Source organism: Martes martes (assembly GCF_963455335.1).
Source record: "Martes martes genome assembly, chromosome: 13".
In the NCBI taxonomy this organism is placed as follows: Eukaryota; Metazoa; Chordata; class Mammalia; order Carnivora; family Mustelidae; genus Martes; species Martes martes.
The window spans coordinates 84,024,714-84,039,352 of NC_137901.1; the positions used below are offsets into that span (position 1 = coordinate 84,024,714).

Genomic DNA, 14,639 nt, shown 5'->3' on the forward strand with positions numbered 1-14,639 from the left:
CTGACCTTCCAGAACCCTGCACTCAGTCACACCAGCCATGAAGGAGAATCCACGGAATAATCAGTTACCCGAGTAATTTCCTCTTCCTCAGAATGGGGTTGTTCACAGAGTGCAGGGGTTTGAGGCTGACTTTCAGATCCTGGATTCTCATGTTGGCCAACTGTTCTGCGTGAGCCTGCTGGATTCCTGCAACCACCGCCTGAATATAAACACTGTCATCAGTTTTCATGCTCACTTCAGGGCACCTAAAAAGCTAATCTAAGAAACTGTGAAGGAGAAGCTCCGAGAACTAAAAAGGCAATTTCACTGTTATGCTGACAGTATACACATTTTGATAAGCCAGACCATTCTTCTCCATGGACTAGCGAGCCCAGGGAATACCAGGCAAACCAAGGGCCTTACAACAGCTAGCCCCTCCTCCCACCACAGGGACATTAATGCAAGTAAGAAATACTAACAGACTCATGTTCACAGTCATTGGCAAGAGCAAGTGTAAAGAGAGGCATTCGTGTACATCAGGGAAAGGGTGGTAAGCTGTGCCTCCCACAGTGGCATTTACTCACTGCCCCCACAGTGTGGACAGTCACTTCAGCCCCGATGGCTCAGAACCCCAACCACTTCATATGATAAGCAAGTAGATCCTCAGGAACTCATCTACAAGTCAGTCAATTAATTTACAATGAGAAATAACTGTCACGGAGTCTAGAGCTTTTGAAGCCTGTGTCTTTATGACCAGTTCAGGCTCTTACTATGGGCATACCAATTAAGGAAGGTAAATAATCAGAAGAAAGCTTTCTAAGAACAAGATGATTCCATGTTTATATTTAAAAAAAGGACAAACTGGGGCGCCTGGGTGGCTCAGTTGGTTGAGCGACTGCCTTCGGCTCGGGTCATGATCCCGGACTTCCGGGATCGAGTCCCACATTGGGCTCCTGGCTCCTTGGGGAGTCTGCTTCTCCCTCTGACCTTCTCCTCTCTCATGCTCTCTCTCATTCATTCTCTCTCAAATAAATAAATAAAATATTTAAAAAATAATAAAAAATAATAATAATTAAAAAAAAAACAAAAAAAGGACAAACTGAGTAGATGTGTGTCTCCCCAGAAAAAGATGAGGAAGGATACACTAAGCCAGAGATGACCTCATCTCTGAGGGATGAGATTGAGGCAGTGGAATGAAAAGGAATTTATGCTTTTTAAAAAGATACACCTCTGTATTACTTTAATTTCAACAATAAAATTTGACAATTTTAAAAAGTAGTTAGTTCCCTCTTAAGCATGCAGTTAGAGCAGGTAGAATTTGAACTCATTTAAAGGAACTATAATAGCTGGCTCTGGCTATACTTTACTGGATCCTCACATCACCCTTATCAGTGATGGCCCAACTGGAGAGATGAGAATAGCTCAGGTTTGTGAGCTCAGGCTCCACCTCCTAGGCAGGCTTAGATGGACACTATTTAACATCTGCATACGTGGCCATTTTTCTACACTTCACATTTAGTTTTCTACACTTCAACTCACATCATGACCCCATAATTCTTTTACAAATGGGGATATACTGTCACCTTGCAGTTCCACCTTATAGGCCTAGGGGCCACTCTTAAAAGATTCTGCACACCCATATTTGGCTTCATTATATACTAATTCTACAGTAACTCCAGAAAGCAATCTTATTTCTTCAATTTCAAGATTTTGAGAAAAGCCACACTATAACCCCCACGTGCTGATCTAAGCAATCCCTTAGGATTTTGGATTGATCAAACCAATTCTGGGCTACTAGGCTTATTTATTTATTTATTTACTTACTTACTTATTTTTATTTTATTTTATTTATTTATTTGGCACACAGAGATCACAAGTAGGCAGAGAGGCAGGCAGAGAGAAAGGGGGAAGCAGGCTCCCTGCTGAGCAGAGAGTCCGATGCTCGATCCCAGGACCCTGAGATCATGACCTGAGCTGAAGGCAGAGGCTTAACCCACTAAGTCACCCAGGTGCCCTACTAGGCATATTTAAACCAGAAAGAGAACCATACACAAATCAGAGATGGCAGAGAACTCTGCTCTTTCCAGTTCTTTCTTTCCCATACTATAGCAAAACTAAGGGAGGTCTTAGGATTCTTTTTTCCTGGGCGTCTGGGTGGTCCAGTTGGTTAAGCATCTGACTTTAGCTCAGATCACGATCTTAGGGTCCTAGGATTGAGCCCCATGGCAGGCTCCCCACTCAGTGGGGAGTCTACTTGTCCTTCTCCCTCTCCCTCTGTCCCTCCCTGCCCCTTGGCTCCTGCTCTCTCTCAAACAAATAAATAAAATCTTTAGGAAAAAAAATAATTCTTTTTTCCTATCCCCTTACTCTTTCTCACACTTCAGGGTAAGACGTATGCCTGTTTCTCTGCCTTTACCTCTCAACCACACTATGGTCCCACACAACACATGTCATTCATCTGCGTGTCCATCTAACCAATATCTAAAACCTAAGAGATTTCCCTTGACCTAAACGAGCCTCGATCCTGATTTCCCTCTATTTGTCAATGAGATCACCAGATATGACACCCATTGTCCCCTTATTATCTAGTAAGTTACCCCAAATTGTAGAAATTTGTCTTTGAAAATATTGAGCATATTCCCTTGTCTCTACTTCTCTGCTCCCAGATCTGCTCCCGGGCTTGCTGATGGCTGCAGAAGTCTTGGGTTTGCAAGTCTGCAAGTCTGGCTGACCATCCCTAAATACCTTCCCTGTGGCAAGTCTATCCCCAAAATTGACAGTGGCCTCTCAGTTATGTGCTACTAAGACTTAAATCCCTCTGTGTGCTTTCAAAGCCTGACCCTGCCACATATATTTCACTGACTTCCCATTAATGAAGCCAGGTGGTTTTCCCCACGGACGCACTTCGGTCTGTACTTGTTTGCTCCCGCTGGAGCTCACTGTGGCTCCATGTGCTCCTGTGGCTCATTTGGCCACGTATGTTCTCTACTCAAAATTTTAAAGGCAGCTCATGTCTAAACTAATGTGAATAGGTTAAAAACTGCCATGCAGTAATTAATAAATATGAGGGGTTTTGCTTTCTCTTTAGGAACCCTTCCCTAATTACAGCCCTTCAAAGATGTTCTTTTTCTGAATTCCCACAGCATTCGTAGAAAATGCAGCATGTAAACCTCTGATATCTGAAATGTTCCCTCCTTATTTCACATAAATTGGTCTTCCCAGTCTTGTTCAAGCCCCTTGGAGGAAAGGAAGTCGTCTCATAGTACTCTGTGCCCCAACCAACCCCAAGGCACAAATATGGAGGATTTGAGTTTTCAGTTAGTGTATATTTACCGGGCCTTGATCTGGTCTTTAATGCAAAGAAGCTTTTATTTCAGATCCTGATTTTCAGAAAAGCAGGGATGTCTCTCTGGGAAAGACTGAGTTCTCTGCATTGCTCTGCCTTTGACCCCTCCCTGAGCCTTGTCCCAGCATTCCTTCTCAACACAGCCTTTTTGGTGAACAAAGTAAGCACATTCGAAACCTTATCCATCATCAGTTGAGCAGATGGTAACACATTATCCAAGGCCTCGGTCGAGTTGAGCCACGGGTGGTCCAATACTCCCTCAATGGTGAGTCTTTCCTCCGGTTTGACCTTCAAGAGCCTGTGGAGAAAAGGCCAACAGAGTTGCTTTCAGAAGGCCAGGAAGTTCCTGGGTCTGGTTCTAACCAGCTCCAACTTTTGCCTTTCTACCAACTCCTACAAGCCTAGGCTTTCCATCTGTTGGCAGGGGTGGGGATCTAGTACCTAACCCCTAATGGTAAAGGCACTGTGTCCTTTGGTAAGTCCTTTCTACACTAGGGAGAGTGAGATAAAAATTGTAGGATAAGGCTTAATCCAACGATACTGCAGACTGAGTTCTAGATTCAGTAAGCCTACATACAGCTTATAGTTCCTGAGACTTGAATCTCCCACCTCTATGTTTTTAGGACAGTGGGTTCCAATTTCCTAAAGGGACTCAAAGTGCTCTTTTGGGTAACAGTGGCTACAAAATTAGTTGAGGGGTCATGTGGTTATGAAAATCCAGGTTGCTACTTGTGATAAAACTGTTAGATGTCACCATATGACAGGACGTGAACACTCTATTCCAGAAATATTCAAAGGCCAAAAATCTGTCTCTGATAAGGGGATGGCATTTCCTTCTAAGCTGAATGTATTGCTCTGTACCATCTGCTTTTTGATCCTACTTCTTCACATCTTGTCCATTCATGCTGATGCAATTCTTGGCCCACCTCAGCATGTTCCCTGGGCTTTTTAGCCCCTCCTTCCAACTACACATCCTCACATTGTAAATGTCAGTCAGGACAACATGCATACTTGCTCTTTCAGGTTCTCTGCAACCTTCTAGATCATTCTGAACAAACAGCTTCAGATTCTGAAGAAACGATTATTTAGAAAAGAATCCCAAAGCTGAAAGAAGATAATACTGCTCTACGGACAGGAAATATATTCTATAGAACTGACAAAGAACCACTTAGAGGATACTGATGTATCTCACTTACAGCAGAGTCACAGCCCCAAAATAAAGGACCAGCCTAGAAATAGCCCTTTACACAGGCTGCTATCTCCAAAAATCAATTAACAAAGAATAGAAAAGTTTCAAGTCTTAAGGGAAGCGACCTTTCTCTCTACCATAGATACTCTAACCCGTTTTTGCCTAATACTAATGGATATTGGTAGATGATGCAACCCATGCTACAGAACATAATTACAAAATTATAGAGGTGAGGCGCCTGGGTGGCTCAGCTGGTTAAGTGTCTGCCTAAGACCTAAATTTGATGTATATTTTCTTTTCCTGCCCACCTGTGTGGGAGGCTCAGCTGCCTGGGATTTGGTATTTGGTATTCTTCTTGTATTCCTACTGCTTGGTGTTCACTGAGTAATTTTTCCTCTTTTGGTTTCAGTTTCTTCACTTGTAATACGATGAAGAAAAGCATTAAAGGGGGAGTGCCTGGGAGGTTTCTCCTGACAGTATAACCATTTCTCTCTGGAGATTACTCCTTTTCAATAGAAAGCTTGTCCTATTGGTTGAAAATCTATGTATATAAAGACAGACTAGTTTCTAAAATATACAAGGAAAAGTTTTTAGGACGGTGGAGCAATGTTTAAAGCATCACTTGTCTTCCCATGCAGTTTCCATACTGTATTCTCAGCTACTTAACCAAAACATCAGTATCAAAAGTACTCTGTCAACTCTCCCTTAACCACTCACTAGCACTGAATCTTCTAAATTTATCTTAGCAGTGGAGAGTCTAGAGGCCCACACAATCAGCCACCTCCTCCCCACAGCAGCTAAGGAATGAAAAGACAAAATGTCATTGTCATCTTAGCCCAAGTTCAGTTCCTGACGCAATGTCTGTTCCACATGACTGGCTAACATTCAGGAAGGGCACACCATGGGGCTTACCATTTAAGATCCTAAATTAATGCTCCAAGGGATCTGATTCACAGCCTGGGGACGAACTCTAAGAATGCAACAAGAGGGAGCAAAGCTCCCATTTTCACCAAGGTGTGGACATGAAGAGCTCTCAACTCAGACTCCAGGGATAAGATTTCTATGACGCACCAAGGGGAAGGAGCATGCCTGGGAAACCAATGACTTTTCCCTTGTGATCCACCACTTTGAGGTCTCCTTGGCCTCCGTGCCCCACAGCCTGGGTACTCACTTCCTCACAACATCTTTGGCCATCTCTGAAATCTGGCTCCACTCTTCTTCTGGGAACTCAAAACTGCCTGTCATGATCTTTCTCCGCATATCCTTTGGGATAGTCCGGCTGTGGTGTTTGGAGTAAAAAGGAGGGTATCCGCACAACATCACGTAGATAATCACCCCTAGGGACCACAAGTCACAGCTCTGAAAAGAAAATTAAAATAGTCACTTACAGCAGAGTCACAGCCCCAAAATAAAGGACCAGCCCAGAAACAGCCCTTTACACAGGCTGCTATCTCCAAAAATCAATTAACAAAGAATAGAAAAGTTTCAAGTCTTAAGGGAAGCGACCTTTCTCTCTACCATAGATACTCTAACCCATGTTTTTGCCTAATACTAATGGATATTGGTAGGTGATGCAACCCATGCTACAGAACATAATTACAAAATTATAGAGGTGAGGTGCCTGGGTGGCTCAGCTGGTTAAGTGTCTGCCTTCGGTTCAGGTCATGATCCCAGGGTCCTGCTCAGCAGGGAGTCTGCTTATCCCTCTGCACCCTCACCCTGCTCATGGTCTCTCTCAAGTAAATAAATCTTAAAAAATTATAGAGGTGAAAGGAATCTTAAAAACAGTTCAAACTGGGGCAACTCGGTGGCTCAGTCAATTAAGAATCTGTCTTTGGTTCTGGTTATGAGCCCAGAGTCCTGGGATTGAGCCCCACATCAGGCTTCTTGCTCAGTGGGGAGCCTGCTTCTCCCTCTCCCTCTGCCTGTCGCTCTACTTACTTGTGCTCGCTAGCTCTCTAATAAATAAATAAAATCTTTAAAAAAATAGTTCAAATCCCTCACTTTCCACATGAAGAAACTGATACTACTTTTTTTAAAATTAAGATTGATATAGTTATTTAGTTTCTAAAAATTTAATTATATCCGATTACATATTTGTTAAAAAATTATTTGCAAATATAGCACTCAGTTTTCATTTAGTTGCCAATATAAAGAGGACTATCTCTTAACTAACATATATACACATTCAAAAGTAATATGAGCTGTTTATTAATCCAGCATGCTACTCATCTGCAGTGTGTAATTTTTATGAACGCCATGCTAATTCATGAGCACCACTAGGCTCACAAAATGGAACAGGAAAAGAAGACAAAAATACTACTGGAAAATAATATATAACACGAGAATCCATTGCATGCATGCTGAGCAAATTTTAGCAAGTAAATTAAATGTCATCTAAGTCATTCTACCACTCACTTCCTGCATGCATCAAGAAGCAGGAAGCAGTTTCTGACTCCGATGCCGTAATCAGCACAGCCCTCAAACCTTCACTACATAAGGGTAGAGCTAACTATGGTTTTGGGTTTGTAGGGCAAGAAGGTGTGGAGCAGTGATTTCCTGGGGACTGACCAGAGTTACTGATGAAAGCAGATGTATAGGGGTTTTGGTCACACTGTCCCAGTGACAGGGTGGAGCACAGGGCCCTGAGTGGCAGAGGAGCCTGTGTGTTCTTTCTTATGTATGATTGTGTGTATATGTGTGCACACACTATAGGAATATGTGAGGCCCTCTAAGTGTGGGACCCAAGAAGAGCCAACCTACTGCTTTTTACCACTCTCAGGTCCTTCTCTGTCACCTGTATTCAGCCATGAGTCCCCAAGAAGCATCTACTCAGCGACTCTAGGACCTGCTTTTAAGAGGCCCTAATCCTCTTGTGTTTTAGAACAGAGATACTTGATGTATAGGCTACAGACTGAGAACTATAGGACCAGGAACATTTGCTGTGTGCTGTAGACACGTTCTAAATTGGGTATTTTATGGGAAGAATGGTACCATAAATGGCCATGGAATGTTCTCAGAAATGGCCTCCACCTCAAAAAAAAACAAGATAACCATGTCTTTTAGATGTGGTCAGTGGACTACAACTATCCAGATAACCTATACAGGTGATCATTGCCCTTGGTTCCTGCTTCAAAACCTCAACTGTTAAGAACGTTATTTCCTACTTCATCAGACAAAAAACCTGAATTCCAAGGAATTTTCTGCATGGACGGCTGCTGTCGGCCTTTTGGGCCTGTTTTGAATTCCAAAGAATTCATTCTCAGAGAACCACAAACACTACACAGGAGAAAAGGGGCTATACCTGAAGGGTGCAGGAAAGTATCTCTTCCCCTACCTTGTTGTAAGTGTAGGGCGTTGGCGAGGTAGGTATGATGCCAGATTTCTCCTTCTGGTGCCTTCTCTGTGCCTCCAGTACCTGTCAGAGTCAGACCAAAGGGGACAATTTACTGAAGACCACACCAATGACCTATAACTTGAGAAAGAATGTTGAAAAAGAATGCTGAAAGAGAGTAGACACTGGCAATTTTGACAATTAAAAAAAAAAAAAAAAGACCCTCCAGAATACACAAACTTTCAAAAACCTCTTAAAACCAGCAATTTATCAGTTTTTGCCCAGGTCAAGGGCATGAAGATCAAGTCCTTGGAAGAGATTTAACTCTTCTTCCTGCCCATCAAGGCATCCAAGGTCATGGACTTTTTCCTGGAGACACAGACATCCCTTACACCTGTATAAAAGCAGACCAGTGCTGGCCAGTGGATCAGGTTCAAGGTACTTGTTGCCATCAAGGACTATAACAGTCACGTTGTTCTGGGTATTAAGTATTCAAGGAGGTGACCACTGCCATCCATGGGGCCATGATCCTGGCCAAGTTCTCCATTGTCCTCTGACTGAGAACCCTAGGGGAACAATACTGGTGTACCCCACAGATTCCTTGCAACTACAAGAATGCTGCAACTCTGCACTGGTCTGCATCCTCCTCGCACCCAGACCCATGCTATGGTCTTAGCCCCGTGCCCACAAAGCTGCTGATGGCAGATGTTGACAACTGCCACACCTCAGCCAGGGGCTGCAATGTCACCTGGGGCAACTTTGCCATCTCCAAGACCTATAGCTGCCTTACCCCAACACTCTGGAAAGAGACTGTGTTCACCAAGTCTCCCTGTCAGGAATTCACTGACCATCTTGTAAAGACCCCCATCAGAGTCTCCATGCGGAGGACCCAGGCTCCAGCTATGGCCACCACATAGTGTTTTTATACAAGAAGAGTAAAGCGAATTAATTAAACCTGAAAAAGAAAATACCATTTATAATAGGACCACAGAATAAATCTAACAAAGATGGGAAACACCCGTACACTAAAAACCACACAAATATTGCTGAGAAAAAACTACAGGCAAAAATAAATGGAGAAATACAGCTTGCTCATGGGCTAGAAGGCTCAGTATTGTCCAGATGTCAGTGTCCCCATATTGAACCATACCTCTAAAACAACCCCAGTCAAAATCCCAACAGACTCCTTTGTAGAAATTAACAGCTGATTATAAAGTTTATAAGGGGGTGCCTGAGTGGCTCAGTTGGTTAAGAATCTGCCTTCAGCTAAGGTCATGATCTCAGGGTCCTGAGATTGAGCCCCATATCGGGCTTCCTGCTCAGCACGAAGCCTACTTCTCCCTCTCCTCCCCACCTGTGCTCTCTGTCACTCTCTCTGTCTCTCTCTCTAATAAATAATTAAAATCTTTTTTTAAAAAAATTCTATACGGAAATGCAAAGAAATTAGAATAGCCAAAACAACTACGAAAAAGAACTAAGTTAAAGGGCTAACTCTACCTTATCTCAATAGTTATTATAAAGTCACAGTAATCAAGACAGTACAGTACTGGTGTAAAGACAGACAAAGAAATCACTGGAACAGAACAGAAAATCCAAAATTAACACACATTCAATTGATCTTTGACGAGACTCAAAAGCAATACAATGGCGAAAAGACAGCCTTTTCAACAAACGGTACTAGAACTGGATATCCGAATGCTAAAAAAAAGAACTTAGATCCATAGTCATGTATTATATAAAAATTAAATCAGTGGGGCACCTGGGTGGCTCAGTGGTTAGGTCTCTGCCTTCGGCTCGAGTCATGAACCCAGTGTCCTGGGATCGAGCCCCACATCGGGCTCTGTGCTCAGAGGGGGGCCTGCTTCCTCCTCTCTCTCTGCCTGCCTCTCTGCCTACTTGTGATCTCTCTCTCTCTGTGTCAAATAAATAAATAAAATCTTTAAAAAAAATTAAATCAAAATGGATCATGCATATACATGTAAAACCTAAAACTATAAAACTTGGAGGAGGAAATCTTGGTGATCTTGGGTGAGACAAAGATTTTTTACATAGGAAACCAAAAGCTGAGTCCATAAAATATTTTTAAAAATTGAAAAATTGTGGGGCACCAGGGTGGCTCAGTCGGTTAAGCGTCTGCCTTCAGCTCAGGTCATGATTCCAGGGTCCTAGGATCGAGTCCCACATCAGGCTCCTTGCTCAGTGGGGAGCCTGCTTCTCCCCCTGCTCGTGCTTGCTCTCTCTCTCTCTCTCTCTCCCTCTGACAAATAAATAAATAAAATCTTTAAAAATAAAAATCTTTTAAAAAATCAATTAATTCATCATATTAATAAAATAAAGAAGAAAAATATATTATCAGCCCAACAGATGCAGAAAAAGCACCGGACAGAATTTAACACATTCCCTTTCAATAAACTAGAAATAGACAGAAACTTCCTCAGCCCGAAAAAGGGCATCTACAAAAATGTAACAGTTAATATGGTTAATGGTAAAAGATTGAGCATTTTTTTCTAAGATCAGGAATGAGGCAAGGATGTCTGTTCTAATCCCTTATATTCAGCTAGTGGTCCCAGCCAGTACATAAGACAAGGAAAAGAAATAAAAGGCAAACATACTGGAAGGAGCAAAGTAAAACTGTCATTATTCATAGACAACATGACTTTATATACATAGAAAATTTTAACAAATCTACAAAAAATCTACTATAATTGATAAGTGAATTTATCAAGATAAAAGGAATCAAAAGTCATTTGTACCTCTACAAATCAACAACTGGAAAATGAAATTGTTAAAAATATAATTTCCAACAGCATCCAATAACATGAAATATAGGAATAAACTTAAGAAAGTATGTATAAAACCTGTGCACTAAGAAATATAAAAATTTCTGAAAAAAATTAAAGACCTAATAGAGAGATCTACCATGTTCACTGATTGAAAGTCTTAATAATGTTAAGACATCAACACTCTCCAAATTCATCAGCAGATTAAATACAATTCAAATCATAATCCCAGGAGAATTTTTCTGTTATAGAGAAGTGAAGTCTAAAATTTATACAAAAATGCAAAGGGTTCAGAATAATCAAAACAATTTTGAAAAAGAAAAAAATTGAAGGACTTCTTACACTATCTGATATCTAAGGTCAAGACTTGATAGAAAGCTACAGTAATCCCATATGATATAGCTGTAAGGATAGGCCAATAAGCAGAATAGAACAGACTAACAACTATATGGTCAATTGATTTTTTTTTTTTAAGATTTTTATTTATTGGGGGGTGCCTGGGTGGCTCAGTGGGTTAAGCCTCTGCCTTCAGCTCAGGTCATAATATCAGGGTCCTGGGATCGGGCCCCGCATCAGGCTCTCTGCTCAGCACAGAGCCTGCTTCCCCCTCTCTCTGCCTACTTGTGATCTCTCTCTCTCTGTGTCATATAAGTAAAATCTTTAAAAAAAAAAAAAAAAAGGTTTTTATTTATTGGGATGCCTGGGTGGCTCAGTTGGTTAAGCGTCTGCCTTTGGCTCAGGTCATGATCCTGAGGTCCTGGGATGGAGTCCCACATTGGGCTCCTTGCTCAGCAGGGAACCTGCTTCCCCATCTCCCTCTGTCTGCCACCCCCCTGCTTGTGCTCTCTCTCTCTCTGACAAATAAATAAATAAAATCTTAAAAAAAAAAAAAAAAAGATGTATTTATTTATTTATTTATTTGAGGTGGGGAGGGGCAGAAGGAGAGGGAGAGAGAGAATCTCAAGAAGATTCCACATGGAGTCTGATATGGGGCTCAATCCCATAACCCTGAGATCATGACCTAAGCCAAAATCAAGAGTGGGATACTTAATGGACTAAGCCACCCAGATGCCCCTGGTCAACTGGTTTCTGACAAAACTTCAAGATAATTTAGTTCAACAAAACTATAAGGTAATTCAATGATACAAGGTTATTCTTTTCAACAAATGATGTGGAAACGTGACACCTGTAAGGAAAAGAAATCTTGACCCTTATTTTACACACACACACACACACCCCACCCCTCAAATGAATTACAGTCCAAAAGGTAAAGGCTAAAACTATAGGGGTACCTGGGAGGCTCAACTGGTTAAGCAGGTTAAGCATCCTGATCTCAGCTCAGGGTCATGAGTTCAAGTCCTATGTTGGGCTCTGTGCCCAGCATGGACTTAAAAAAGGGGGTGAGGAGGCACCTGCGTGGCTCAGTTGGTTAAGTATCCAACTCTTGATTTTGCTCAGGTCACAATCTCAGGGTCATGGGATCAAGCCCTAACTCAGGCTCCGGATCAAGCCCTAACTCAGGCTCCATGCTCATTGGGGAGTCTGCTTCTCTCCCTCTCCCTCTGCCTCTTCCCCTGCTTACTCACACTCTCTCTAAAATAAATAAATAGGGGCACCTGGGTGGCTCAGTGGGTTAAGCCTCTGCCTTCAGCTCAGGTCATGATCTCAGGGTCCTGGGATCAAGCCCTACATCAGGCTCCTTGTCAGCAAGGAGCCTGCTTTCCCCTCTCTCTCTGCCTGCCTCTCTGACTACTTGTGATCTCTCTCCCTCTCTCTCGTCAAATAAATAAATAAAATCTTTTAAAAAATAAGTAAAATAAATAAACCTAATTTTTTAAAAAAGCGAAAACAATAACCTTTAATAAGAAGCCATGAGAAAATTCTGCATGTACATGGGTATGGAAAGACCTCTTAGGAACAAAATCACCAACCATTTAAAAAAAAATGGGTGAGGGGTGCCTGGGTGGCTCAGTCGGTTAAGCATCCAACTCTTATTTTCAGCTCAGGTCATGATTTCAGGGTTGTGAGATCAAGCCCTATGTCAAGCTCCATGCTGGACACGGAGCCTGCTTGGGATTCTCCCTCTCCCTCTCATCCTCTCCTCTTTCCCGCTCTCTCTCTCCCCATCCCTCTCAAAAAAAAAGGATGAACTGGATTTGATCAAAATAAAAAACCAGGGTACCTGGCTGCCTCTGTCAGTGGAGCATGAGACTCTTGATCTCTGATTGTGAGTTCAAGCCCCATGCTGGGGGTGGAGATTACTTAAATAGATAAATAAACTTTAACAAAAATTTAAAATTTTAAAATTAAAAAACTGCTGCTATTCTGCAAAGCAAGCCACAGTCTGAGAGAAATATTCATAACATGTACGTGGTGAGCAGAATAATGGCTTCCTAAAGATGTCCATGTTCTAATCCCTGGAATCTATGAATATGTTACCCTACACAGCAAAAGGGACTTTGCAGATTTTATTAAATGGAGGATCTTGAGATGGGGAAGTATCCTGGATTATCTGGGTGCATCTAATGTAAACACAGTTATGAAAGGGAAGCAAGAGGGTCAGAGTCAGAGAGACCGGGAGATGCTATATAACTGTCTTTGAAAATGGAGAAAGATGGGACACCTGCATGGCCGTCAGTTAAGCATCTGTCTTTGGCTCCCTCTCCCTCTCCCTCTCAAAAAAAAAAAAAAGGATGAACTGGATTTGATCAAAATCCAATTTTGATTTGCCGCTCTGCCTGCCACTCCCCCTGTTTGTGCTCTCTCCCTGACAAATAAATAAATAAAATCTTCCAAGAAAATAAGGAAATGGAGAAGGAGGCCACCAACCAAAGAATGCAACTGCCTCTTGAAGCTGGAAAAGGCAAGAGAATGTATTCTCCCCCAGAGATTTCAGAAGAACACAGTCCTGACAAGACCTTGAATCGTTTCAGACTTCTAACCTCCGAAACTGTGAAGAAATAAATGTGTTCCTTAAGGCACTAAGTTTGTGGCAATTCATCACAATAGCAATAAAAAGTAATACATAAACACAACAAAGAACTTGTATCTAGAAAATAATAACTTCTTATACCTCACAATTATAAAACCAAAAATGGGCATGTAAGATTTATATCCGTACTTCACGGGTTGTTGTAGAAAATGTTGTACCCATATTTCACAGTAGAATATCTAATAAACACATGAAAAAATACAGAACAGTAACCATTAAGAAAACGTTATAATTAAATCCATAATGAAATAATACTATGGACTTACCAGAAGGACTAAGATTATATATACTAACAAACATGAGTTGATGGTAAGAACATGAAGAAACTGGAACTCTTATATATTACTGGGGAATAGGTAAAATGGTACAACCATTTTGTAAAAGATGTCCCCCAAAACTTGTAAATGAATGTTCCTAGCAGCTTTATTCATAACAGCCAAAACCAGAAAACCCAAAATGGCCATCAGTCAATGAATGGATAAACAAACATGGTTTAGTCCTCTGTAATAGAACACTACTTAACAACAAAAAAGAACTGGTGATATATGCAGCAACGTGGATGAATTTCAAACACATGTTGAGCAAAAGAAGTAAAACACAATAGGTAAGGGCGCCTGCGTGGCTCAGTGGGTTAAGCCTCTGCCTTCGGCTCAGGTCATGATCTCAGGGTCCTGGGATTGAGTCTCTGCTCAGCACGGAGCCTGCTTTCCCCTCTCTCTCTGCCTGCCTCTGCCTGCTTGTGATCTCTCTCTCTCTGTCGAATAAATAAATAAAATCTCTAAAAAAAAAAAAAACAAAATACAATAGGTACATGAGTTCCATTCATATCAATTTCTACAATAGGCAAAACTAACCCATAAGGACAGAAAGTAGATCAGTGGTCACCTGGGGCAGACTGACTACAAAGATACATAAGAGCTCCTAACATGATGGAAATGTTTCGTACCTTGAACATGGTGGTGACCATGCAAGAGTATCTGTTCGTCAAAAAGTTACCAAACTACACTTAAAGTAGGAGT

General features: G+C 41.7%; 1 protein-coding gene across 3 annotated transcripts in view; it reads right to left on the minus strand.

Moving 5' to 3' along the window:
- MAPKAPK5 (MAPK activated protein kinase 5) overlaps positions 1 to 14,639 on the minus strand; it is a 37,772-nt gene that overhangs the window by 2,950 nt on the left and 20,183 nt on the right. For all 3 annotated transcript variants that reach the window (XM_080822287.1, XM_080822289.1, XM_080822288.1), the window contains 4 exons: positions 7,852 to 7,932; positions 5,686 to 5,873; positions 3,503 to 3,623; positions 69 to 199 (listed from right to left, as the gene is read on the minus strand). In XM_080822287.1, the coding sequence (XP_080678413.1) occupies positions 69 to 199; positions 3,503 to 3,623; positions 5,686 to 5,873; positions 7,852 to 7,932 (521 nt within the window). The remainder of the gene's footprint in view (positions 1 to 68; positions 200 to 3,502; positions 3,624 to 5,685; positions 5,874 to 7,851; positions 7,933 to 14,639) is intronic.